The sequence below is a fragment of the Carlito syrichta genome, unplaced genomic scaffold, assembly GCF_000164805.1.
Source record: "Carlito syrichta isolate Samal-C Ts95f unplaced genomic scaffold, Tarsius_syrichta-2.0.1 Scaffold301817, whole genome shotgun sequence".
In the NCBI taxonomy this organism is placed as follows: domain Eukaryota; kingdom Metazoa; phylum Chordata; class Mammalia; order Primates; family Tarsiidae; genus Carlito; species Carlito syrichta.
In genome coordinates this window covers 117,963-145,611 of record NW_007245913.1, presented here as the reverse complement: position 1 = coordinate 145,611, position 27,649 = coordinate 117,963, and the positions used below count along the sequence as shown (strand labels likewise).

Here is a 27,649-nt window from a genome sequence, read left to right as displayed (position 1 = left end):
AAAAAAAAAAAAAATTACTAAAGTTCTAATACTAGATCCTGTCCACAGTCATACCACCCCTGAAAGCACCCAATCCTGTCTGATCTAATACAGATCCTGATCTCACCTGCCCCCCACCTCATCCACTATAATACCAATGCTACATTTTGTAATTAAGGAAAAGCTTTAAGTAGATCAACTAGAAAATAAAATAAAAATAAAGATGATCAGGAAGTAATATTTCTATGATGCAATATCAAAAATAGGTACTGAATGAAAGTTTATTTAACTCTAACATTACAAAGCTACAATCTTAAGAGAAAGTGTAACAGCAGGCTATTAACAGCATGAACATTAAGTCAAAAATCAAACTAGACAAAAATGTCATAAACAAACCCATACATGAACAAGTCTAATTAGAAAAGGACTTCATCTTATGTAGGTTATGATTATAACAGTTTAATTTAGAGAAAAGTTTAAGTTATGTAAAAGTAGAGGTAATAAAAAATACCCCATACAATATGCCACAGTCCAGATGTAAAGAACAGTAAAATATTTTGGCATATTTGCTTCAAGTTGCTTTTTTTTTAAAAAAAAAGAAAATATACTAATAAAATTCAAGTCCCCTTTGTACCTCTTATCAATCCCATTCTCCTTCTTTCCTGCTATGTAAATGTGTTACATATAGCCACTATTTAGCCCAACTTCAATTAACTCCATGATTTTGTTCATGGTTGTACATAGATTAATAATACTCTTCTAAGTTAATTACTGCACCTCAAGTTTTTAATAAATCAAAGACATTACCAGAAGTGTTTTCCTGTATAATTATATCAACCATCGTAAGTCCATATTTTTTCCTACATATATATTTTTAAAATCAAACTCTTTGGAGAACTTCCAATGTAATCACCTTGGTTTTTTCTAGGTTCACTTAATAACTATAAAATCAGAATTATATTATTTAAAGATTCTAACTCTCTTCTGTTCTTATTCCTTATGTGAGTTCCTGTCATAAAAGCTTATCCAACTTTATTCCAAAATTATTTACTTTGGTATTTGCCTCCACAAATCCAGGATACATGATTAAATAAGCTGTCTTTTTCTTTTCTTTTTTGGAGTTGGGGGTCTCACCCTGTTGCCCAGGCTGAAGTGTGTAGTGGCACAATCACAGTTCACTGCAGCCTTGACCTCCTTTGCTCAGGCGATCCTTCTGCCTCAGTCTCCCAAGTAGCTGGGATTACATGGACATGTAATCAAGTCCAACTAATTTTTTTACTTTTTGTAGAGACAAGGTCTTGCTATGTTGCCTAGGCTAGTCTTGAACTCCTGGGTTCAAGCAATCCTCCTCCCTCAACCTCCCAAAGTGTGGGATTACAGGTGTGAGCCACCGCACCCACCTATCTTTTTCTAGCTACCATAAATTCTTATTTTCCCAAACATCCACTTCTGTCTTCTCAACTCAGTGAGACTGTTGAGGTCCATCTGCAGATTTTGAAAACGATTTCCTTTTTGTGGCTATGAATTATAAGTTCCTTTATCAAACCCTCCACTTTTTGAGAGATAAAATTACCATCAAAACAAGGCAAAAACTTGTCAGGTCTGTTTTTGCCGAAAGAAGGAGACAAAAGATTTCTGAATCCAGTCTTGCTATACCTTGCTTCTGTATCAGTCTTATGACTCCCTTATACACCATTTACTCCAACATGACCAGCTATGCAATACGAGTATGATCCCATGATGTACATGTACATCAACTTGGGTCTTCTCCTGTTAACTTCACCCCAAGCTCTATCATTAGGCACATAGGTATCTGAATAAGTATATGAAATTCTTAACACTGAGGTTATTTATTTTATGTAAATCCTACTTTCCAGTGCCATGTTTAAATAACAAATTATATCCCACCAAATCTTTGTCATACCAATGAGATTTTACTATCCCTCTCATAGCTACTTTTTAAATTGTGGTAAAATACACATAACATTAATTTTACCATTTTAAAATACACAATTCACTGATATTTAGTATATGCACAATGTTGTGCAATCATCACTATCTGTTGTAGCTCCATAGCACTTTTATCATCCCAAAGGGAAACCTAGTACCAATTAAGCAGTCAATCTCCATTCTCCTTTCTCTAGCCCTGGCTACAATATACCTGCTCTGTCTCTCTGTGGATGTGCAACTGGATACTTATTTATAAATACAATAATATAATATGTGACCTTTTCTATCTGGCTTACTTCACACAACACAATGCTTTCATGGTGAATCCATACTGTAGCACATATCAACATTTCATTCCTTTTTATCGTTGAGTAGTATTCTATTGTATGAATGTACCACCTTTTGTTTATCCATTCATCAGCTGGTAGATACCTGGGTTGTTTCTATCTTTTGGCTATTGTAAGGAGTGCTACTATGAATATCAATGTACAAGTTTTTGTTTAAACATTGGGTTATTAGGTGATTCTATGTTTAGTTTACTGAGAAATTCACAATTATTTTTAAACAAATTTCCTAGGCACATCCTGCATATTCATCTTTCTTCCTATAAGAATTTGTCACTATTTAACTATTAATGTTTCCACCACAAATGATAGTAACTGGCTTTGCATTATTAGTGGCTGCCTGGCACAAGGGGAAGGGAGGATGATTACAAAGGGACATGAACTTTGGATGACGGTAGGTATAATTATTATTTTGATTGTAATGGTAGTTCCACAGATGTATATATGTGCCAAAACTTATCAAATTCTTTATTTTAAATAAGGATAGATTTTTGTATATCAGTCATATCTTATCAGAGCTGTTTTTTAAAAACTAACTGGCATTCCAAATTGGTAAATGCCTATACTTGTCTGTTGTAAACTGGTCTAAGAAGAAGAAAGTGACCTCCCAGAAAAACGATCCCCCAACCTTCCAATCACATACCCATTGAGCACTAAAGACTTCTTTCAAATCAAAGACAAGAATCAGGAGTAAAATAATGGCTGAGTTAGGAGAGGTACTAGCATAAATGAAATGAAGACTTCTTTAGCAGGAACAAGGTCAGATGCAAAAGCAAGAAGGAAGTTTGGGTACCAAGAGAGATGACAGCAGAGAATAGGGAATTCCTGTGACTGGATAGGAATAAAATTGCCAGGGTAGTTACTCCTCTTGGAGTCCTAAATTACAACCTAAACATATATACACATATATACAAATACATTCAAAATGTGTAATTCTTATTCAGCAAAATATTAAATTATTTAAGCAGAACCCATTTAAGAAGAATTGCTGATACCTTGTAGGGTGGCCCAAACACATAAATCTGCTAAGCTCAAGGAGTTTCCAACTAAGTATGTCCTCAGAGATAGGCAGTGATTGAGCTCACTGATTGCAGAAGTAAACAAATTACATGAGGACAATTTTGTAGCACTAAACTCCAACCAGTGATCAATCTGTGAACACAAAAGATAGAAAAGAAATGCATAGCAATGTTTAGACTTTAAAAAAAAAAGAGAGAAAAAAATTCTGGTTAACTGGAGCAAAAGTGAACTCTTGGCTTTCTCAGTAAGAACCATGCTTTTTCTTTCTCAAACTATAGAATTTCTCATTAAGTTAATTAAATTGTAGTTTCTTGAAATCTAAAATGGAACTTAAACAAATACTACATTTTGTTGTTATTTTTCTATCCTTTATGGTTTTTGGCACTTCAGGAAAAAACAAGAAAAACAAAGATTTGAGAACTGGTAGCAGGAAGGATTAACAAATCAAAACAAAACCCAGGGACAGTACCTATGTAAACAGATTTATCCACTTAAGGAATTTAAAAGTAAATACTTAGAAATCAAGCCAGGCTTGGTGGCTCAACCTGTAATCTCAGAACTTTGGGAGGCCAAGGCGAGTGGATTATCTGAGTCCGTGGTTTCAAGACCAGCCTGGGCAACTTGGCGACACCTTGTCTCTACAATAAATCAAAAATTAGCCGGGCATGGTAGTGTGCACCTGTAGCTCCGGCTACTTGGAAGGCTGAGGTGAAGGATAACTGGAGCCCAGCAGGTTGACGCTGGGGTGGCTGTGAGTGTGCCACTGCAATCTAGCCTGGGCAACGGAGTGAGACTCCAACTCAAAAAAGAAAAAGAGAAAAACTTAGAAATCATTCTTTGTATTTTGAGTTTTATGAGATTTAGGAAAGTTAGCATGGAATACAAACAGGAAAAAAAAAGCAGCATCCAAAGAAAAATTACATGCCGCATAAAGACATTTCAGTCAATGACGGAGTGCATGTACAATGATGGTCCCATAAGATTACAGTACCACATTTTTACTGTACCTTGTCTATGCTTAGATATGTTTAAATACACAAATATTTATCATTGTGTTACAATTACCTACAGTATTCAGTACAATAACACGGTTTACAGATTTGTAGCCTATGAGCAAAAGGCTATACCATATAACCTACCATTGTAGTTGGCTGTATCAACTAAGTTTGTCTAAGTATACGCTATAAGGTTCACACAATAATGAAATAGCCTGGGACACATTTCTCAGAATATATCCTGTTATTAAGTGACATATGTTATATAGAAAGTTAATTTACTACTACTGTAATTAATTAAATAGGGTAAGCACAGTGGCTCACACCTGTAATTCTACCACTTTGGGAGGCTGAGACGGGAAGATTGCCTGAGCCCAGTAGTTTGAAACTGCCTAGGCAAAACAGTGAGACTTTTCCTCTACAAAAAAATTTAAAACATTAGCCTGGTATGGTGGCACATGCCTGTAGTCTCAGCAATTCCGGGGGCTGAGGTAGGAGGATGACTTGAGCCCAGGAGTTCAAGGCTGTGGTGAACCATGAATGTGCTACTGCACTCCAGCCTAGGCAACAGAGTGAGACTCTGACTCAAAAAAAAAAAAGTTTAAATAAGGCATATACTTAGATAAGAAAATGGAATTCGGCTGGGCTCGGTGGCTCAGCCTGTAATCCCAGCACTTTGGGAGGCCGAGGCAAGTGAATTGCCTGAGCCTGCGGGTTTGAGACCCACCCCAGCAACTTGGCGAGACCTCCTCTTTACTATAAATCAAAAAAATTAGCTGGGCGTGGTAGTGCATGCCTGTAGTTCGAGTTACTTGGAAGGCTGAGGTGGAAGGATCCCCTGAGCCCAGCAGGTCGAGGTGCGGTGGCCGGGAGCATGCCACGGCTGGGAGCGTGCCACTGACTCAAGTTTAGGCAACAGAGTGAGACTCCAACTCAAAAAACAAAAAGAAAAAAAGAAAATGGAATCCAAACTATGGTTACCCTGGGCAAATCTGTTAACTTTTCTAGGCCTATTGCCTTATCTGTAAAGTTAAAAAAAAAAACCAAAATGGAGGATGAGATGATCAATACAGCCCCATCTGGCTATAAAACTCTAGAAATCTGGGAAGACAAAGACAGCACTGAATATTATCTCTATAGAGCAGCTGGTATGGAATTAAACATTAAAATCTGGGAGTTATAAAAAAGGAGAGAATTTTTTGTGACAATGAAAACATGATGAACATTACTTACCTTGGTTTATAATTAACATTGCTAATATCCTTAAGTATAATAACAGTTTATAAGCCAACAGTAAGGTGATGAGGTTCCCAAAAAGCCAGAAGCATATACCAGAACAAGATAAAACACACACAAGGAAATGTTCATTGCTTACCTCAGTATGCTCCATCAGGTTAGAGCCATAAAGCCCAACTGTAGTTGCAACTCTAGCCAAGTAGCGAAGTATAGAATTTACATCTGTGAATACCACATTTCTAGAATATAAGCATGAGACAAAACATTATTCTTGCTCTAGCAAATCAGTAAGAGTCATGAGACTTATGAAGAATGGTTAAAATAAAAACCTTATATTTATCATGTATTTTTCATTATAATATCTGACAATTTACTCTATTTCCATCAAATTCCAATTTGTTCTGAAATACTCAGTTAAAATATGCTGATTAATGTCAAAGTAGACTTTATATAAGATGTTTTATCCTTCTGTTAGTTTCTACATGTCTACTCAGAGGTGAAAATAGAAAATATAGTTGAGATATTGATAATAACAGTGATTTAAAATACATCAGGGCAAAGAAGCCAAGGATATACTGTTACAAAGAGGCTAGTTTTATTAAATTTCATGTAAAAAAAGTAGCTCAAACCCCAACAAAATTGTCTTTAAAAATTAATTTTTTAAAAGACACAATGACACAAAGAAAAAGACAATAAAGAGAAGTGACAGTAGCAATAAAATTTCAGAAGGCAGAAAGCAGATGTGATTCAACATGCCTAGAAAAACTGAATTTTTTTTTTGAGTCAGAGGAATCTCACTTTGTCACCCAGGCTGGAGAGCAGTGGTACGCTCAAGGCCACCACAGCCTCAACCTGCTGGGCTCATGAGATCCTTCTGTCTCAGCCTTCCAAGTACCTGGAACTACAGGTGTGCACCACCACAACTGGCTAATTTTTCATGATTTATTATAGAGATGAGGTCTCGCCAAGTTGCCCAGGCTGGTCTCAAACCCATGGGCTCAGGCAATCCTCTCACCTCAGCCTCCCAAAGTGCTGGGATTATAGATGTGAGCCATTGTTCCCCGCCAAAAAACTGGATCTTAAGTGGACAGTGGACAAATTAGAAAATCAACAATTAAAATTTTGGATTCCCCATAATATATAAATCAATGGAACCCGTTATCTCTGGAAGTGAAAATGAACTGGGGTTAAAATAAGGAGGACTGGTTGAAAGTTTGTTTAAGGATCATTCCAAACACAGATACTCCCAAATCTTACTGTGCATAGCTGGGATACTTCTCTTATCTGACCCTGGCAAAACTGGAGGCTTATTCTCTAAAGAGTCAAAAAGTGTGTCTGGACTGGGAAAAATCTGGCACAGGTGAAGGTGACAGTACACAAAAAACTGGAAGAAAAGAATACATGCATACTACTGAGAGCTCCAGGTTTTGTTGTTGGTTTTGTTTTTTGTTTTTTTTTTTTGTAGCGACAAGGTCTTGTGATGTTGCCTAGACTGGTCTCAAATTCCTGGGCTCAAGCAATCCTCCTACCTTGGCTTTCCAAAGTGCTGGGATTATAGGTATGTGTTACCACGTCTGGACAAGGATATTGACATGAGCTATCCCCTAAATGAACAGTTCAGTCAGATATGCCCTAGAATTGAGCTCAGAGTTGACAACACCAACCCTGGGTTCAGAATTTGGAATCAGTTTTAATATCCCACTCTAAATCCAAGCAAGCTATCAGGAGTGACCAGATACTTAAAACCATTAACTTTAAAGATAGTGACCAAAATAAACACACAGGAAAATGCAACTGCTTGAGCCCAGGGGGTTGAGGTTTGAGGATGCAGTAAACTGTGATTGCACTGCAGCACTTCAGCCTGGACAACATAGCAAGATCATGTCCAAAAACAAACATAGACAGGCACAGTGGCTCACACCTGTAATCCCAGTACTTTGGGAGGTTAAGGCTAGAGGATTGCCTGAGCCCATGGGTGCAAAACCATGCTGGGCAACATGGCAGTGAATAAAACTTACATGTTCATTATAATATAAATTGATGATCAAATCAGAATCATGAAACAATTACACTGAAAGGAAGGGGGAGATGGAGAGTTAAAGTCTGTGAGTGTAGCGTGAACGCTTACTTAGTGACAGAGGTCAATACTAAAAGAATCAGCTCACAGCAGTTGAAATATTTGCTGCTATACAAAAAAAAAAATGGAGGCTGCAGAGTGCATGACTTGTTTTATTTAAAAACTTATAAAAACTAGGTCTCTAAAGTATTTGCATATGTAGCTTTAATTTTTAAAAAAATTTTAAATGAAAAAACAGACTAGGCTTGTCAAAAACTGTAAATAACGTGAACAAATATGAAATTTGGGACCTTACAGAAGGACATTAATTTTGAACACATGAAAAATTTACCTCTGAAACACTTTGGATATGGCCTATACCGGGGAGAAGGACAAGAGAGAGAGAAAAAGAGGCAAACAAGACAATCTGTTTAAGTTAGTCCTTTGAGAATACAACTACAGATTATGCAATTTCCTTTACTCATGTTACTCACAGTCACTTTAGTGGTTACTATACAAATACTGGTTTACTAATTATGTGACAAGCAAGTCAATAGTAAATCTGGCAAAGGCAAATCAGTGGCTTTCAAGCGAAATACATATCTAATAACTATTAATAGAAGCCAAGCATTTCAGTAACAATTATTTTGCTGTCTTGGGACAGTGTTTTTATTAAGGCAAGAATTATTAGTTTTATTCACTATAGTTACACTACTACAAAATAATGTTACTCTAGCCCCAATCACTGCAGGTAGGGGAAAGTAACATCACTACAAATGTTTTTGTGAAAAACATGTAGCCTTTTTTTTTTTTTTTGAGTCAGGGTCTCGTTCTGTCCCAGCACCTTGGGAGGCTTAGGCAGAAGGACTGCTTTTTAGTCCCGGAGTTTGAGACTAGCCAAGGCAACATAGCAAGACCTCATCATTACAAAAATAAAAAAAATTAGCTGGGCATGGTGATGCATTCCTATATACCTCGGGAGCTACTCAGGAGGCTAAGGCAAAAGGATCACCTGAGCCCAGAAGGTCAAGGCTGCAGTGAGCCCTAACTATGCCACTGCACTCCAGCCTGACTCTGAATTTAAAAAAATAAAATAAAAAGGCCAAGCACAGTGGCTCATGCCTGTAATCTCAGCACTTTGGGAGGCAGTTTTGAGACCAGCCTGGGCAACTTGGTGAGACCCTGTCTCTACACTAAATCAAAAAATTAGCTGAGCCTGATGGCACATACCTGTAGTTCCAGCTACTTGGAAGGCTGAGGCGGTGGCACTGCCTGAGGCCAGCAAGTCGAGGCTGTGGTGGTTGTGTTTGTGACACTGCACTCTAGCCTGGGCAAGAATAAAATGTCAAGCCCCGCCGGGCTCGGCGGCTCAGCCTATAATCCCGCGCCTTTGGGAGGCTGAGGTGAGTGGATTGCCTGAGCCCGCGGGTTCGAGACCCGCCTGGGCAGCGAGACCTCATCTCTACAATAAATCAAAAAAATCAGCCGGGCATGGTAGCGCATGCCTGTAATGCCAGCTACTTGGAAGACTGAGGCGGAAGGATCGCCAGAGCCCAGCAGGCGAGGCTGCAGTAGCCGGGAGCGGCCACTGCACTCCAGTCTGGGCGACAGAGTGAGAATCCAACTCAAAAAAATAAATAAATAAATAAAATAAAATGTCAAGCCCCCCCCCCCCCCGCAAAAGAATGCCCTGAAAACCCTCTTTCAATCCATCTGGCAAAATATCCTTAAAAGAACCTAAAACCAGGAAACCAGGTTGTGTGAATTCATTAGTTTCATTACATGAAAGAATGTCTCTCTTTCCATTTTTTTTCCCCCAGTGGGTTTCAAAACAGAGATAAATTCAAGGGCACTCAATCTTCCATATATCCTGAGATGCAAATGATTCAGTTTAATCAAGAACATAAATATACATGCTAATTATAGAAAATTTTTATGCCTAAACTTGTGGGGCTAGAAAAAATATTTTTGAAAATAAAGAAAAAGTATCATCCAAAGCAAAGTACTATTAAAAGTGTTGTACATTTTTCAAGCATATTTTTTTATGTGGATATATACTTTTACATCTGTGTCCTGCGCTTAAAATTAATGATAGATTATAAACACACCCATCATCAAAAATTCTTTTTTTTTAATACATGTCTAACATTTCATGCTATGGGTTCACCAAATGCATGTCTTTCCTATTATTATTGGTTATAAATACCTCCAATTATCCATAGAATAAATGATAATGACATTTAAAAGTCTTATATAAAAAATTTCTGTACATTTCTAGTCTTTTTTTATTTTTGTTTTTGAGAAATGCATACAAATTTATTAAAGTGTACCGAAGGAAATCACAGAGGAATTACCCAGTAACCCCAGTGCTGTAAAGAAGGGAACTTATATACCCTTTATAGCAGAGGTGAAGGGAGATGGGGAATGTAGATAATTCTTCTGAGGGTCAATAAATCATCAGGGAGAATGAATGAACCATGAGGTAGGAGTAGGAAGGTGGAAGGCAGACAGTACAGAAAAGTGAGCGGTAAGGTCAAATAGAAGAAAGACTGTCTTTAAGCAGATAAAGTCCCCTAGGTAATCTTTAGGTGCCCTCAGAAGGAGAGATGAAAAATCTGTCTGGGGCAGTTGCTTTGATTCATGCCAGCCATGCCAGCTCTGACATGTCTCTCTTTCTTTCCTCTCTTCTTTCTCTAATAAATTTTGCTTGAAAATTAAAAAAAAAAATCTGTCTGAGCTGATAAAGTCTTTTCTAAAGTGTTGATCTTTTCCAGTTATATCATGGAATCCCTAGGGAGGGGGTTTAAGACAACTGCTTTTCTTTTGAAAAGAAGCTTTCTCGGTCAAGTAAGGAAATTCCAGACAAAGTCCCTCTCTGCTTAGGGAGGTAGAACAAAACAAAGTCAGAGGGATCTTGATTCTGAGGCAGCTTCAAAGTCTCTCAGCATGTCAAAGCACCAGTCTTTGGGGTATCATTTTCTGAGCCCCAACATGCCTGTTTGAAATCTCCCATATTTCAGACATTAAAAGCTGAGTTGATGGCTGTGGAAAGAAAAACTGAGTTAATAGTTAAGTGGCAAGGGATCTCATTAAACCAGTCTCCCATTTCCAGGAATAGACCAGTCCCATTAAACAGCTGTGTTTCATTTCAGGAGACAGAGTTACAGACAGGCTCTCAAAGTGAGGCCTCTTGTTCCTTTTTAACAGATTACCAGAGGAATCAGATAGCATGCTGACAAATATAAGTACCTGGATAATTATTTTAGAATGATGAAAAAAAAGTGTAATTCTTTCAAGGACAACCTACCTAATTAGCAAGTAAAACAAGCACACAATATTTAATGTTGTGTAATTGTTAAAATGCCATTCACTACTGAAAACAAAGATACAAAAGCACTTACTCAGAAACACGAAGAATATTTTCTTTCCCTTCTTCAACAGAAATACTGACATCATCTTTTACATGTTCTATTGCCAACAGAGCTCCTATAAATGAGATGAAAAGATTTATTTCTCTTTGAAAATAATGTAGTATTTACAACTTGAATCATAATGCAATAAAGATGAGTCAACAAACTAATAATAAGTGCTGCAAGGAGCAAATTTTCCCAGCAGACTGTAAACAGAAAGTATAGTATTTTGTCTCAGAGAAATAACAATTCTGAATTCAAATCCATTCACTAGCACAGCTAACTGCTTTTGAATGTGCTCAGCTTCCAGTTAGGCACGAACAAGAAGAAATTAGAACAGTGTCTTGTATAAAAGCTATTGTTAATAGTAATTGTGTATGATGTGGGAGACACTATGCTAAATGCTTTAGTTTTTTATAATTTGTAATCTTTGTAGTAACCTTAAGAGATAGATACCTTTATCCCATTTTTCAAAAGAGGAAACTAAGGCTTACAGGGGTTAAATAACCAGCCCAATGTCCTTGACTAACTAAAGCAGGTCTAAGCCAGTCCAGTGTAACACTGCCTCTCAACACTTATTAAAGTTTGCTAAACTGACTCATTAATACTTTGTCACACAATTTGGTTAAGATAGACAACTAGCACCCAGAGAGTGGGTTCTAAATACTATGATCATGGCGGGCTTGGTGGCTCAGTCGGTAATCCCAGCACTTTGGGAGCCCGCAGGTTCACAACCAGCCCGGGCAACTTGGCAAGACCTTGTCCCTACAATAAATTTAAAAAAAAAATTAGCGGGGAGTGGTAACAAGCCTGTAGTTCTGGCTACTTGGAAGGCTGAGGCAGAAGGATCATTGGAGCCCAGCAGGTCAACGCTGGGGTGGCCGTGAGCATGCCACTGCATTCCAGCCTGGGTGACAGAGTGAGACTGCAACTCAAAACAAATAAATAAGTACTATGCTCCACTGGAAACAGAGTCAGTCATAGCAGGGAAACTGAAGAATAGAAATCAATAAAGTACTCAAAGAAAGATAAGAAATATGTCAAAAGGACACAGTCCAGCTTGGAGGGGCTTCACTGGCAAATCACGGCAATATGACCATCAAAGTAAATGAGATAAATTTTAGCATACCCACACATAAAATTCTATCAAGCAAATAAAAGGAATAACTATTGTCATAGAAAAGAAGATAGGGCCGGGCACGGTGACTCAAGCCTGTAATCCCAGCACTTTGTGACGTGGAGATGAGAGACTGCCTGAGCCCACGGGTTCGAGAACAGTCTGGGCAACTTAGCAAGACCTCATCTCAACAATAAATCAAAAATTAGCTGGGCGTGGTAGTGCATGCCTATAGTTTCAGCTACATGGAAGGCTGAGGCAGAAGGATCGCCAGAGTGAGACTCCAACTCAAAAAAAAAAAAGAAAACAAGATAGATGAATTTCAAAAGAATCACTGAGGTACAAAAGAATGCATATGATATTATTCATTGTACGTGACATTCTAGAAAAAGCTACACCATAGTGACAGAAAGCCAGGCTCAGTGGCTCAGCCTGTAATCCCGCGCCTTTGGGAGGCTGAGGTGAGTGGATTGCCTGAGCCCGCGGGTTCGAGACCCGCCTGGGCAGCGAGACCTCATCTCTACAATAAATAAAAAAAAAATCAGCCAGGCGTGGTAGCGCGTGCCTGTAATTCCGGCTACTCAGAAGGCTGAGGCAGAAGGATTGCTGGAGGTCAGCAGGCGAGACTGCAGTGGCTGGGAGCGGCCACTCCAGTCTGGGTGACTGAGTGAGACTCCAACTCAAAAAAAAAAAAAAAATAGTGACAGAAAGCAGATCAGTGGTTACCAGGTGTCAGGGATGGAGAAAGGGATGACAGTAAAGAGGCATGAGAAAATTTTCTGAAGTAATGAAAATATTCTATATTATCACGGTGGTTAGGTTACACACTGAATATATATGTTCAATTAAAATTAGTGAACTTAGTAAGATACAAATTATAAGTCAATAAAACTAATTTTAAAAAAATTTTAAATAGAAAATAAAGATAATAATAGATTCTATAACTACTTGAGCATACTTTGCTATTTTTTTTTTAAATGGGAAAAAGCTCTTGTCACAAACAAATGCCAACTAACACATGTAGAACGAGTGATAGAATTGGAAAGTCACTATTTGTTAACTATCATAATAAACAAGTTAGGCAGGAAGCATCAATGAAATCAGCTGGTGAAGGTTTGATAGAGAGTGGAACATTTACGCGGTTCCAATGCATCTCCCCATTAAAATGCCGTTAATTATAGAAGGAAAACTTTGGTGTGGGGAAAGCAGGCAGATATCCTCTTAAGTAATCAAGGTGAGAATCATCAGTATTGGGAAAATTAAATCCATGCACCAATTAATGGGCTGCAATGAAGAAAAAGGAATCAGTATGCTATTCCTGCCATATTTGCAAGAATATCCCCTGATTAAGTTGTCATGTATTTTTTGCAGCCACAAGAAATACATGACAACTTAATCAGGGGATAATCTTCAAGCAAGTGGCCTGTAATCTTTAGAAAGGTCAAAGCTATGAAAGTTAAAGGAAAACTACTAAACCATTTCAGACTGAAAGAAACTGGGGGGAGATGACAACTAGGTGCAAACAAAGCATGATCCTGGATTCAGATCCTTACACTATTGGAACAATTAGTGATAGAACAAGAATGGTGTCTGTGCATTAGATAGAAGAATTTTATCAATGTGCATTTCCTGATTTTAATGGTTGTGTGAGGTCATGTAGAATTTCCTTGCTCAAGGGAGTATCCTAAGGTGCTGAAGCATCACATCTGCAGTATGCTCTTGGGTGGTGGTGGGGGGGTGGAGTTATTTGTTCTAGTCTTGTATCTTTTTTGTAAAATTGACATTACTTTAACATAAAATACATAACATGCTGAATGCATATAAAACAGGGAAATTCTAACAATGAAATATATTTTTCTAGATGTTTCACCTAATTTTATTACTTGAAGATTAAAATGTATTTGAATTAAACAACTGGGAAGAATTAAATAAAAAATAAAAAAGTTGAGCAATTAGAAAAATAATACATATCTGGTAATTGGTCTACAGTTCAAGATGACAAATTTCTTTAAGACTTTCTTAGAGCATACTGGGTGAATGTGGTTTTGAGTTCTAGAATTCACTAAGAAAACAGGTCTATCACCTTCAGGGTGATTTTCTAAGTAACACTGGTTAAAAACTAGACATTTATTGAGTATCTAAAATGTATCAGGAACTTCACCTGGAGTCTCAATTCTGGCAACCAAACCTATGTGGAAGACATCATTCTCCCTTTTATAAAATAAGAAAGTACAGGAAAAGCTAAACAAGGATCTTGTCAAAGTTCCACCACTAATAAACGGCAGCCAGGATTAGACTAAAGTCTCCAGGAACCAAAAATGCCTTTGCTCTCAACCATGAAACCACACTTTCCAGTGCCTTTCGGTCCAAGAATCAATTTCTTTTAGAGTTATTGATTTGTTGTGAGGTTAGTCCGTATCATTTACTGGAACTGATATATCAAAGCACTATGATCTTTTAAATATTTAAAACGGCTATTAAATTGTGTTTTTGTTCGAACAGACCTAAAATACGACCAAAGCTGAGATTCTAATGGATAATTTCATCAGCCCCAGGTGTCTGGCTTCTTGAACGTTAAAAAGTATTTGTGTGTATATTAAACATACGCATTAACAAACACCAGATCACTACACTACTTAAATTCTTTTGCATCATTTCCCAAAGCAATGAAAAAACAGAAATTCTATGCTAGCCACCCACAATAACCTTGGCCAAAACGAAAAAGCAATTCCAAAGCGAACTTAAGATGTATTAGAAAAGTGACTAGTCCAACGTTTATTCCGACGTTTACTACACATTCAGAGGCTGTGTAGTAAATCAACCCCATCAGTCCGAAGTGTGCCTGGTTGTTTCCACAACTACCTTACTACCTTTAATTAAAATAAATGCAACCTCAGTTGAAATTCTAAATGCTAATACGACCGTCTGACCAGTCCCCTTTGAATTCGATAAAACGTAAGGAAACGTAGTCAAGTGGAGTGAGGATCTTTTCTGAGATGAGGGAATTTAAAGGGAGGTAGGATTAAGGAGAGTGAGGGGGAAAATGATAAAAGCGAAGATAACTGGATTTTAACTTGTAAAATGTTATTTCTACGAGCAGCACTCGTTCTCCAGGGAAAACTATTTCAAAAAAAAAAAAAAAAAGAGGCGAGTTGGCTGGGAGTCATCCCTCTGAGACAAGAAGATCCGAAGCTGAGCCTCGTGTCGCCAAGCCAGAGCTCACGCCCGGGAAAAAATGTCTTCAGGAACAGTTGCACCTGCCGGGGGACAGAGGGCGACCGGCGCGGAGCCACCTCCGTGAACAGCTCCGGGGACAGGGGCAGGCCCAACCTTCCAGACCGTGACCACCACTGCGCAAAGCCCGGGCGCGGCGACCTTCCCGCCCCGCACCCTCCCCGGCTGATGCAACACACACAGGCCGGCGGCCTCAGCCCCTTACCCAGGGGAGGGTCTCCCGAATTCACGGTCAGACAGAGCGTCGCCATCTCCACCAGTCGGCTGCTCTACCTGTCAGTCTGCCTGGCAGGCGCCTGAGCCTCGCAGGACCGGCTGAAAGCAAGAGGATGCAACGTGTGCGCGTACCCAACGCCGCCGCAAGCTTCGCACCGCCCCTGCGCCGGCACTACTGCCGACACCGCGCACACCGCGGTGCGTCATCGCTGCGCGCCGTCTTCGCCGCGGCCGGAAGACTCCCAGGGCCTTCGTCGCCGCTCCTTGGCCTCCAGAGTCTGAATGGACAATGCCACGCTGCCGTGGAAATGGCGCTGAAGCGGAGGGGACTGAGGACGCATCCTGCAACGAAAAAAAAATACAAACAGGTTGTGAAGCCGTGTTTACGGTGAGATTAGCGTTTGTGTGAAGCACGAAACAAAAACAGCGTGTGTGAATGTAAACATACAGAAAAAGTCCTGGAAGCGGACGCACGCTAGCCATGGTGACTTCGGAGACGGGAAACATGTTTCTATAGTTTCCTCACTATTTTTCCAAAAGAAGAACGTATTGTCAAGAGTTATCAGCACACTTGAAAATAATGATTAAAAGAAAGACTTAATTCTCAAAGGCATTTTAAAAACCGCTGCAGCCTGCTGAGACGGGAGGCTCACTTGAGCCCAGGAGTTTGAGGCTGCAGTGAGCTATGATCGCACCTGTGAGTAACCACTGTCTTGCAGCCTGGATGACACAGAGACCTGGTCGAGAGAGAGAGAGAAAACCACCAACGCTCTAGCCCACAAGTATTCCTTTAAACGGATCATCTAATTCTTCCTTTTTATGACAGACGTGGGTGTATGTGTTTCCAGTATACTCCATGGTGGATACACATATATCACACATATATGTGTGAGTGTCTCAGCTCCAGGTATACTCCAAGTGAAAGGGTAGACAGGTTAAACTAGGAAAACTTTAGGACTGTAGAAAAGTTCCAGGCCTATGGATGTCTGCAGCAGCTGGTACAAAACCACACATGCAAGTAAGGCAGCCTTGCTATAAAAAATGTCACACCTACCTAACTGCTGGACTCATCAGATAAATCTGCAGCGCAGTAGTTCCTCTATCCACGATGTTTGTGGTCAGAAGCCAACCACCAAGACAGTAACTGGCTTAGAGACCACCTGAAGCATGCACATCAATAGCCAGGGTTGATCCAAAATGATCATGACCCACGTTTACCTTCATTAAGATACTATTAACATAAAATTACCCTAGGGGAGCCTCCCATGCCCACTGTACACCTGATGCCATGACAGTACCAGTATGACCCCTTATAAGGCCTAAAACTCCCTCACCTGATGTGAGGGATGAGTAGCAGTAATTCAGCCTAAAGGACTACACATTTCTAGGAAAAAGACCACCCCAAAACCTCAGTGCCCCTAGAGAATGAAAGTTGTATCTCGACATTAGTTATGCAGGAGCAGCAGCTTCTGTGGGCTGTTTCTGCCTTCTCTCCCTTCTTGAAAATGTACTATTCTTTGCTTAAAGCTACTTGCTTGTCGTGTTACCTTGTGTGTCTGTGTGTGAATTCTTTCCAAAGTTGAACACAAGCACCTGATCATCAACATCAACCTGTTGTCCCACGCTGAGAGCTGCACCCCTTCTCCCGGTAACACAAGGGCTAGTGTTTAAGCTCAGGGGCCAGGAATTTGTTCCAAAAACCATCTCAACCTCATCTCACCTACAATTTTTCTTAATCTCCCTAGGACATCTCTATTTTCACTAGGGAGTACTACTTAGATTGCATCTCCCATGAAACTTGAGTGCTTAATCCAGTTATAGAGGAGTTTTCTGTACCTGCCAACCCACCACAAGAGATGGACATATTTATATACAATATAGACAGCTTTTAGAGTTGGCAAGCTACCTGCATTAGAATAAGATTTCACCTCTCCCTCTCTATCAGAAACTCCAGGTTTAGGATCCATAATATCATCAAGTTTTCGAAGTGGTTCTATATACACCAAACCATACCTATCTTCTTTCATGGAAATGGATTTCTCTTCTGCACACCACTGGCTCTTAAGATTTGTTTTGTAGAGGTTGGGTTTTACTATGTTGGCAAGGCTGGTCTTGAACTCCTGACTTCAAGCAATCCTCCTACCTCAGCCTTCCAAAGTGCTGGGATTACAGGCCTGAGTCACCAGGCCCAGCCTCTTAAGAGTCTTGTTTAATGAAACCGTATCTCAGACATCTTCGGACTCCTCAGTGCCTAGCACATACTGAAGATTCTCATTACTCTATCATGATTGGTATGAGGATAAGGCCACAAGAAATGGATTGTGTTTATATGGGAGGAAAAGTGATACAAAACATACTTTGAAAGATTGAATTATAGCCTAGGCAACATAGTGAGACCCTGTCTCTACAAAAAGTCAAAAAATTAGGCATAGTGATGTGTGATGTGTTCCTATAGTCCCATCTACTCAGGAGGCTGAGGTGGAAGGATCACCTGAGCCTAGGAGTTAGAGGTTTTGGTGAACAGTGATTGTGCCACTGCACCCCAGCCTTGAGTGAGACCTGACTCCAAAAAAAAAAAAAAAGAAAAAGAAAAAGAAAAATTGAATTAAATATTATGAAACTGAAAATAAATTTGCATATTTTATCTTAGAAAATTTAGGTATTTTTGAACTATGTTAATTCTTAGAACAAAGAATAAATTTTGAATGTTTATCCTGTTTGATTTTTGATCAGTAGAGGTGATGAAGCCAGACCTCTGGGCCAACCGATAAAGAGCTGTTCTGGTGGAAAGCACTGCCTCGTGCCTGGCAACTACTTAAGAATAAGACTTTGCACATTTTTGCCTATTAATGATTCACTAACTAGAATTGGTTTTTATTCATTCCATTTTTCCTGCAAATGCAGGAATGTTGGCTTGCTCTTTTAGCTGCTGGTTTTGAAGGATATCTGGAAGCAAGGTCCATGAGAGATGAAAAATGAGAGACAGAAATCACCTGGGATTTTAGCAAGTTTAAATTGGATTTGTTTACTTATATTCTTATGTTGGTCTGAGAAGGATTTTATCCACTTCTTGTTGAAACATGATGAAATAAAATACGTTTTAATTCAAGAAAGCAGACAATATATAAAAGAAGAATGACACCAACAGAGAAGCTAGAACACTAAATAGACGGCATGGAATCCTGTGCACCTTGGGATAAGCCACAAAACTGGGCTTGAAGTCAAGAGGAAAACTACTATATGATAGGGAAAGCATAGCTGACTTAATACAAAGACCAGAATTAAAATTTTCCCACAGTGTCTCACAGGGCACCATAAAAAGTTTTAACACATTACAGTAATTTTAGTACATTTTTCATTCAACAATATTTTTAAGTACATCCTATGTGTCAGGCAGAATCTCTATCTCTAAATAATAATACACTTAAAATTATTTTATATTGTTATTATTTTATATTATAATTAATTGCCTATTTCTTTTGTATCAGGTACTTCTTGCAGACTGTACCTTTTGCATCATATTTTTTATCTGTTTACACTTTCCTATTGCCTGGAATTATTTTCTTGCAGATTTTCATCTGGCTGACTCCTAATTCAGATCTCAGATCTGACTATAATTTAACACACTTTCCTTTTGATGTCTCTAGCTTTTTTAAAATTTGACAATCTTGCATTTCTTATTTATAGGCTTTCAAACATATATATGTATGTATATATATATATATATATAATATCTATCTATCTATCTCTATATATACAGATTAATGCCCTTTAAGCATATATTCAAACACAAAAGCAGGAATTGAACTATTATCTGTCTAGTGTTGTAAAGACAGTTTCATAAACCAGTTAGTTTCATTTTCTCCATTGATGATATATCTCAGCTGGTAAATTAAACAAAAATATTTTACTTGAAACTAGGGTAGTATATCATCTTTTGTTTTATATACTTCTTCTATTTTTATATTTGCCCCCTTAAAATAGCTTAGCAAATAACTCTTTATGCTGCTTCAGTTTCTAGAGTTGTTTTGGTTTTTTTATTGTATATGTGTTCCATTTATGATTATATATTCATGATTTTTTTATTCAAACATAAATCAATGAGAGAATCTCTTATTTTACCTAACCAAAGTATCATAAATGATCAAAAAATAATGCCTTTCTCTAAATGTGTTGAAAATGCTTTAAAAAAGTTAAATGAGGTAATGCTCGGGGCGGCGGGGGGGGGGAGACATTGTAAAGTGCTGTATGATGCCAATCATTAATTAAAATGAGGACACCTATATTATGTTCAGCGTTTCTTTTATGACTATTAAGAACTACAAGATGAAAGTCACATTACTCCATGGTTATGAACACAAAATAGTTATGAACACTTCCACTTCATAACCTGTACTTCATTTGGGGTAGCTGCTTCTTTCTATGTAATAAGCAATGTATTCACACAGTGCTAACACTATGATAGAGTTCTTTTGATATTTTAAAGCTGCCCTCTCCAAATACACACCTGTGAATCAATGTGCTTTTACAAATTTATTCAATATTATTATGTTTCATAAAGGTCCCAGCACAGTTTCCTGCACATCACAGATGTGTGCTAACTGAATATTGTTGAATAATTGAGTCCTATGTAATGTATTGGAGGGAAATTGCTGTTTATTTGCTGAAAAACCCTTGGATTTAAAAAAATATATTTTCATAGATATTGTCTTCTGCCATTATAATGCACTAGGGAGGCAGAGAATTCTGGAATCATTTATTCAGGAAATGAATAACCAAATATTATGTTTTTGAACAACTTCAGTGATAAAAATTTAATATTGCCCAAGGCAGCCCTTCTGTTCTAGACACCTATTATTATTATTAATAGATGTCCCCATATCTGGTTTTGTGTACTTCTACCCACAATCCTCTGAGGTTATACAGAACAGCTATAGGATTCTCCATATGACAACTTTTTATATATTTCAGGCCATCATGATGCCTTCCTTGTCTTTTCTATTCAGGCCAGATGTCTCCAGCCCTTTCAGCAATCCTTCAAATGATAGTTTTAATCTATTCTGGCTGCTCTCTTCCAAATATATCCATTTGTTAATGTATCCTTTAAATGTAATATTCAGAACCGAACAAAATGTTCTAGGTATGGTGTGATCAGGGCAGAGTGGAAGGCAGAAACACTGTCACTTTTATTCTGCCCACTATGATGCCATCAACATACAACACATAAGCTTTTTACAGCCACATTAAACTGTTGACTAATATTAAAATTATAATAAACGAAAATCCCCATTCTCTGGTGATCTGATGTAAAATGCTGCATGTATTAATTTACCCTTGGCTTGATCCATGGAGGCTGATAAAGCTAATTTTCTCATCTTAAATATACTTGCTAGCTTTTAACTTTTGAGATCTTTTTAGTTCCATCTCTGTCATTCAGTACATCTACTTGTCAAAGCAATACCACAGGCTTTTAAAAGCCTGCAATACAAAGCAGAGCCTTCTAAGTGCCCAATAATTAGTCCATAAATGCTATAGGAGTTCAGAAAAGAGTGAAGTAGGTTAGTGGGAAGGTCAGAGATTAATACTAGGAAGTAATGATAATCCTTCCATTTGTTTAGAGTTTTCCAATTTTATTCCTCTTCACAGTTCCAGATACACATCACTGATGACTTTGAGAAGCACAGAATCGTCAAGGAAAACTTTGTCAATAAAAATGACAAAAAGGATGTGCTGTAGTACACAAATAGAAACCTACTTTCAGGAAAGCAGGACACAGCAGAAAGTTTTAGTTTTTAAGAGACCATCTTGTTAGATGTTTTTATTCATTACAATCAATTTTTAGATGATTGTGTTGGATTTTTTAGATAGACAATATCTTTTCTATCTAAAACTTAGTGTTCTCTGTCTTATCTTTCATTGACCAGGACTTCCAGAATAATGCTAAATAGGAACAATGACAATGTTGAATAAGAGCATTTTTTAAAAAATTCCTCACTTTAGTGGAAATGCTGCTAATGTTCCATTATCAAGAAAAGTGCTGCTGCTTTTGTACACACACACACACACACACACACACACACACACACACACACACACACACCCATTATCAAGTGCAGAAAAGTTGCTTCTGTTAATAGGTAACAGGATTTTTTTTTTTTTTTTTTTGAGACAGGCTCTCACTCTGTTGCCCAGGCTGTGGTGCAGTGGGATGATCACAGCTCACTATAGCCTCAACCTCCTGGGCTCAGGTGATCCTTCTGCTTCAGCTTCCTGAAAAGCTGGGACAACAAGTACATGCCAACATGCCCAGCTTATTTTAAAAAATTTTTTGTAGAGACAAGGTCTCCCTGTGTTGCCTAAGCTGGTCTCGAACTCCTGGGCTCAAATAGTCCTCCCACCTGGGTCTCCCTAAGCTGGAACTACAGACATAAGCTACTGTGCCTAACCAGGATTTGAGATATTGGGGTCAGGCATGGTGGCTCACGCCTGTAATCCCAGCATTTTGAGAGGCCCAGGTGGGAGGACTGCTTGAGCCCAGGTATTTGAGGCTGCTGTGAGCTGTGATCATGCTACTGCACTCCAGCCTGAGTGACAAAGTGAGACACTATCACTGAAAAGAAAAAGAATGGGCTTGGATTTTCAGCTTCTACTGCGATTCAGACAACATATTAAACACTTATTATTATGTACATAAACATGAGAAGAAAGACAAAGTCCCTTCTCTCAAGAAGCCTATAATCTTGTAGATGAAAACTGTAAATAAAAATTGCTACACAGTGGGAATATATGTAGCAATAGAAATATGTTCATATTAAAAACGTTTGGGGCTGGGCTCAGTGGCTCAGCCTGTAATCCCAGCACTTTGGGAGGCCGAGGCGAATGGACTGCCTGAGTCCACGGGTTCGAGACCCACCCCGGCAACTTGGCTAGACCTCATCTCTACAATAAATTTTTAAAAAATTAGCTGGGCATGGTAGTGTGTGCCTATAGTTCTAGCTACTTGGAAGGCTGAGGTGGAAGGATAGCCGGAGCCCAGCAGTTGAGGCTGCGGGGGCCGGGAGCATGCCACTGCACTCCAACCTGGGTGACGGAGTGAGACTCCAACTCAAAAAAAGAAAAGAAAAAGTTTGGAAATGAGAGTAAAAATAATAAAGATTGCAGAAAGCACAAAGGCCGCTCTGAAGATGGAAGACAATTATCTGCAGTGACTGGAGGAGGGAGGAGAAAATGATAAAGGAAAGTTTTTGATAAGAAATGGTATATTTAAGGGATGGAAAAAAGAGATCAAAGGAAGAACATGAGCTAAAGGATGAAATCATGAAGCTGTATTTGAAAAACTCTAACCAGTTTGTTATTGTCAGAATATAATAACATCTTTTGAAAATAAGAAATTAAAAGGCTGGAAGGCAGGCAGAGATATTATGAAGAGTTCTATTTATCATGCTGAGGAGCTAGATTTTATGCTGTGATAGGAAGTCAGTGAAGAGTTTTAAGCAGGGGTGAGAGATAGGATTAGGATCACATTTTTACAAGGATCACTTTGACATCAGCAGATGGCTTGGTGTGGGTGGGAAAGGCAGCAGAGAGGCCACTTAAGATGTTATGACAACAGTCCATCTGAGAGAAGACAAAAGATGAAGGCCTAAATTAAGGCAGTGGAATAATAACTGATAATAGAGAACAAGTTTCAGACATATCTGGGAGGTAGAATCAATGGTGGCAAAGAAGCTGGGTATGGTGACTCAAGCCTATTATCCCAGCACTTTGGGAGGCTTGTGGGCTTATAGAATAGAGCCCAGGGGTGCTAGACCAGCCTGGGCAACTTGCTAAGCTCTTGTCTCTACAATAAATAAAAGTATTAGCCAGGTGTGGTAGTCCTCATCTGTAGTTCCAGCTACTTGGAAGGCTGAGAAGGAAGGACCCCCTGAGTCCAGCAGATTGAGGCTGTGGTGGCTGGGATCATGCCAGCTAGGTGACAGAGTGAGACTCTGACTCGAAAAAAAAAAAAAGGCAAATGAGATGCTGGAGAAGATGGTGAGACAGAAACAAATCTCTCTAGCTTTATTCCTAGATTTCAGGTCAGGTTGGATAAGTGGGTAGATGGTTATGTCATTATTGAAGGAATGAGGAAAGAAGAGAAGACAGGTTTGGCAAAGTATTTCGTTCCGGACTGATTTTGTGAGATTATTTGTAAGATATCTAGGGTGAAAGTATCCTTTAGTCATTGCAAATTATAAATCTGAGGCTCAGTTGAAATGTTTTGCTAAAGATGTGAGTGGTTAAAATTGATGAGATAAGTCAGGAGAGGAGGATATGTAGCCATTTAGTTTTTTCCAACACCTTCATTGAGGCATAATTCACATACGATATAATCAATCCATTTAAAGTATACAATTCAGTTGTTTAATTATCACCAAAATCAATTTTACAACATTTTTCACCCCCCCAAAAAACTGTGTACCCTTTAGCAGTCACTTCCAATTTTCCTTCAACTCTTAAAATATATATATATTTTTTTGAGTTGGAGTCTCACTCTGTCGCCCAGGCTGGAGGGCAGTGGTATGCTCCTGGCCACAGCAGCCTCGACCTGCTGGACTCCGGTGATCCTTCTGCCTCAGCCTTCCCAGTAGCCAGAACTACAGGTGAGCGCTCCATGCCCAGTTAGAGAACTCTTTTCACAAAGGGAAGTAAAGGGACTCAGCAGTGATTTTCAAACTTGGCCAGTCAGCAGGATCATCTTGTGGGTTTATAGAATAATTTCAGGAGGGGTAGACAAGAATGAAGAGCTGTTTATCATAATAATTCCGAGATCTATGTAAGGCTTCTCAGTAGGTCTTTGGGTGTATAGATCTAGAGTTTCAGAGTCCTAAGCTAGATAAACATTTTGGATGTATGGACAAAAGGACACACATGAAGCCATATGGGTTGATTAAATCATCTGGTGAGAAAGTAGAGAGTCTAGAACAGAATCTTGGTGAATAATGACACTTAAGGGAAGGAAGACAAAGAGAAAGCAGAAAGGAGACTAAGTAGAAGTGGTTAGAAGGGGAAAAAAGAAAATCAGGACAATGAGAAGTGAGTTTCAAGTGGGAGTGCTGAAAGGTGTCAAAAGTCACAGAGGCCTATTGCTGCTGGATTATTATGTCTCTTTAAAATATAACTGTATTGCCGGGTTCGGTGGTTCAGCCTGTAATCCCGCGCCTTTGGGAGGCTGAGGTGAGTGGACTGCCTGAGCCCGTGGGTTCAAGACCCGCCTAGGCAGCGAGACCTCATCTCTACAATAAATCAAAAAATCAGCCGTGCATGGTAGCACATGCCTGTAATTCCGGCTACTCAGAAGGCTGAGGCGGAAGGATCGCCGGAGCCCAGCAGGCAAGGCTGCAGTGGCCGGAAACGGCCACTGCACTCCAGTCTGGGTGACTGAGTGAGACTCCAACTCAAAAAAAAATATATATATATATAACTGTATTAGCTTATCTAGTGAGTTCTACAGTTATTAAGTCCCTGGAATAGCCTTCTGAAAATGTATAGAATCAAGGCCAAGTGCGGTGGCTCATGCCTGTAATCCCAGCCCTTCGGGAGACTGAAGCAGGAGGATCACTTGAGCCCAGGCAACATAGTGAGATCTCACCTTTACACAAAAATAAAAAATAAAAAAATTATCCGGGTGTGGTGGTTCTCAGTGGGGAGGCAGAGGCAGAAGGATCGCCTGAGCTAAGAAGGATCGCCTATGCCCAGGAGGTTGAGGATGTAGTGAACCATGATCGCATCATTGTACTCCAGCCTGGGCAACAGAGTGAGACCCTCTCCCACCCCACCAAAAAAAAAAAAAAAATGTATAGAACAAAATTGCTGGGATGGATCCTGTGAATCTGCATTTTAAAAAATCGGCCAGGTATGGTGGCTCAGCCTGTAATCCCAGCACTTTGGGAGGCCGAGGCAAGAGGATTGCCCAAGCCCGGGGGTTTGAGACCAGCCTGGACAACTTGGTGAGACCTCATCTCTACAATAAATCAAAAAATAAGCTGGGCATGGTAGAGCATGCCTGTAGTTCCAGCTACTTGAAAGGCTGAGGTGAAGGATCGCCTAAATCCAGCAGGTTGAAGCTGTGGTGGCCATGAGCATGCCACTGCACTCTAGCCTAGGTCACAGAGTGAGACTGCAACTAAAAAAAAAAAAAAACAAAAAACCCAACTTCCTCAGTTGTTCTAATATGCAGTTGGGGTTAAGAACTATTTATTTAAACCACTCAATCCAAAAACCATAGAAACTAAGAGCAATGGACAAAGACCTAAAAAATAAAAATCCAGGTATAATGTCAGAATAATTTCAATAGTATTGGTTAGAATCTCTCATTGGAAGGAATAAAGGCAATTAAACCAGTTTTCCACAATTAAGCCTTATAAGGATGCTATAAGAATAAATTAATACAGAATTTATAATTTTCAAATACTTAAAAAGCTGGTGAATAACAAAAAATTAGGATTAAATAATTTATTTTAAGGAAGCTTTTCTCATGAATCTGTTTCATCCACATATACAATAACATTATATACATTAATAATTGGAGTAGAAACAGCTTAAAAATTACTGTAAAAAACAAGAATGAGATTCTGGAAACAACTGGTGCTCTAAAGAAATCTGGTTTACAAGACAGGAATGTTGATTAAACAATTGACCTAAATTGTCAATTGGAACTAAACATTTTTCTCATTTCTCCACATCAGAGAAGGAAAAGCAACATAATATATTGAGTTTATAAATTCTCCAGATGTCAAAACTGGTCTGGTTGATTAACTGATCAAGTTTAATTCTTTAATTCTGTTTTCTACTCCTCAGTAACTAAATATCAATTACTGATCAACAATGAAGAAAGGTGGAGCTCTAATTTCATCTAATTAATTTTAAAATGTATTATTTTGATAACCAAGTCCTTCTAGCTAAGTAAATGAAACTTTCCTTTAAGGAACAAGTGCATTTTTAACAGATTCTGGAACTCGACTTGCATAGTAGTCATAATTCCTCAGTGTGGCCAGGACCCCTGCGGAGTTCATATGCTTCACATCCTTGTTGTACTGAAGGGCATTCCCATGGATATCAGTTAACTTGCCTACAGAAAAAACATCAACAGAATGTCAATGGCTAATTGGATCATGGTATTTCTAGTTATTTTTAAGTACCATTTGCTTCTCTATCCAATGGTAGCCAATAAATTCCAGATAACATGATAGTGAGTGACCAAAGTTGAAAGTCTTTATTCACTTGAAATTTAAGACTACAGAACAATTTTAACTAAAGGATAAAAAATTTTTCTCTGATTAATTTTATTTAGCATTTTCAATTTGCATTTCTTGGTATCGATTAATTTCTCTTTTCCTAAAGTGGTTACTTTTCCTGTTGATAATACTTCATTAAAACTAGTCACATTTTTAAAATGTTTTATTTATTCTACTCCTGGGGATGCCAAAAAAAAAAAAAAAAAAAAGTATGTATACACATTTTAAGAGATGTTGGCCAGGCTCAGTGGCTCAGCCTGTAATCCCAGCACTTTGAGAGGCCGAGTCGAGTGGATTGCCTGAGCCCGCGGATTTGAGACCTGCCCAGCAACTTGGCAAGACCTCATCTCTACAGTAAAATAAAAAATAGCCGGGCGTGGTAGTGCACGTCTGTAGTTTTGGCTACTTGGAAGGCTGAGGCAGAAGGATCACTGGAGCCTAGCAGGTCAAAGTTGTGGTGGCCATGAGTATGCCACTGCACTTTAGTCTGGGTGACAGAGTGAGACTCCAACTCAAAAAAAAGAGAGATATTATCTATGTATTACTTTTAGTTCTCAGTAATCAGAAGTGTCTGAAAACTGATGGCAACCACTTTGAGCACCTCTTTTATTTGCAAAAATCAAACATGACATTCTATAATTTTAATAGTTTCTTCCTTTCTTAAAATGTGTATACTTAGTCAGGCTCGGTGGCTCAGCCTATAATCCCACGCCTTGGGAGGTCGAGGTGAGTGGATTGCCTGAGCCTGTGGGTTCAAGACCCGCCTGGGCAACTTGGCGAGACCTCAATTCTACAATAAATCAAAAAATTAGCCAG

At 38.9% G+C, this 27,649-nt stretch overlaps 2 protein-coding genes across 8 annotated transcripts in view; both read right to left on the bottom strand.

Annotated features, from left to right (window-relative positions):
- The window catches only part of EPRS (glutamyl-prolyl-tRNA synthetase), an 87,991-nt gene extending 72,156 nt beyond the window's left edge, over positions 1-15,835 (bottom strand). For 3 of the 4 annotated variants that reach the window (XM_008055308.1, XM_021711022.1, XM_021711024.1), the window contains exons 1-4: positions 15,547-15,835; positions 10,982-11,066; positions 5,664-5,763; positions 3,269-3,425 (exon numbers count right to left, since the gene is read on the bottom strand). In XM_008055308.1, coding sequence (XP_008053499.1) covers positions 3,269-3,425; positions 5,664-5,763; positions 10,982-11,066; positions 15,547-15,592 — 388 coding nt within the window. In that variant the 5' untranslated portion in view covers positions 15,593-15,835. The remainder of the gene's footprint in view (positions 1-3,268; positions 3,426-5,663; positions 5,764-10,981; positions 11,067-15,546) is intronic. The other variant, XM_021711023.1, reaches the window with a different exon arrangement.
- Positions 15,836-26,036: 10,201 nt separating this feature from the next.
- Positions 26,037-27,649, bottom strand: part of BPNT1 (3'(2'), 5'-bisphosphate nucleotidase 1) — a 28,656-nt gene continuing 27,043 nt past the window's right edge. For all 4 annotated transcript variants that reach the window (XM_021711020.1, XM_021711021.1, XM_008055305.2 and 1 more), the window contains one exon: positions 26,037-26,667. In XM_021711020.1, coding sequence (XP_021566695.1) covers positions 26,519-26,667 — 149 coding nt within the window. In that variant the 3' untranslated portion in view covers positions 26,037-26,518. The remainder of the gene's footprint in view (positions 26,668-27,649) is intronic.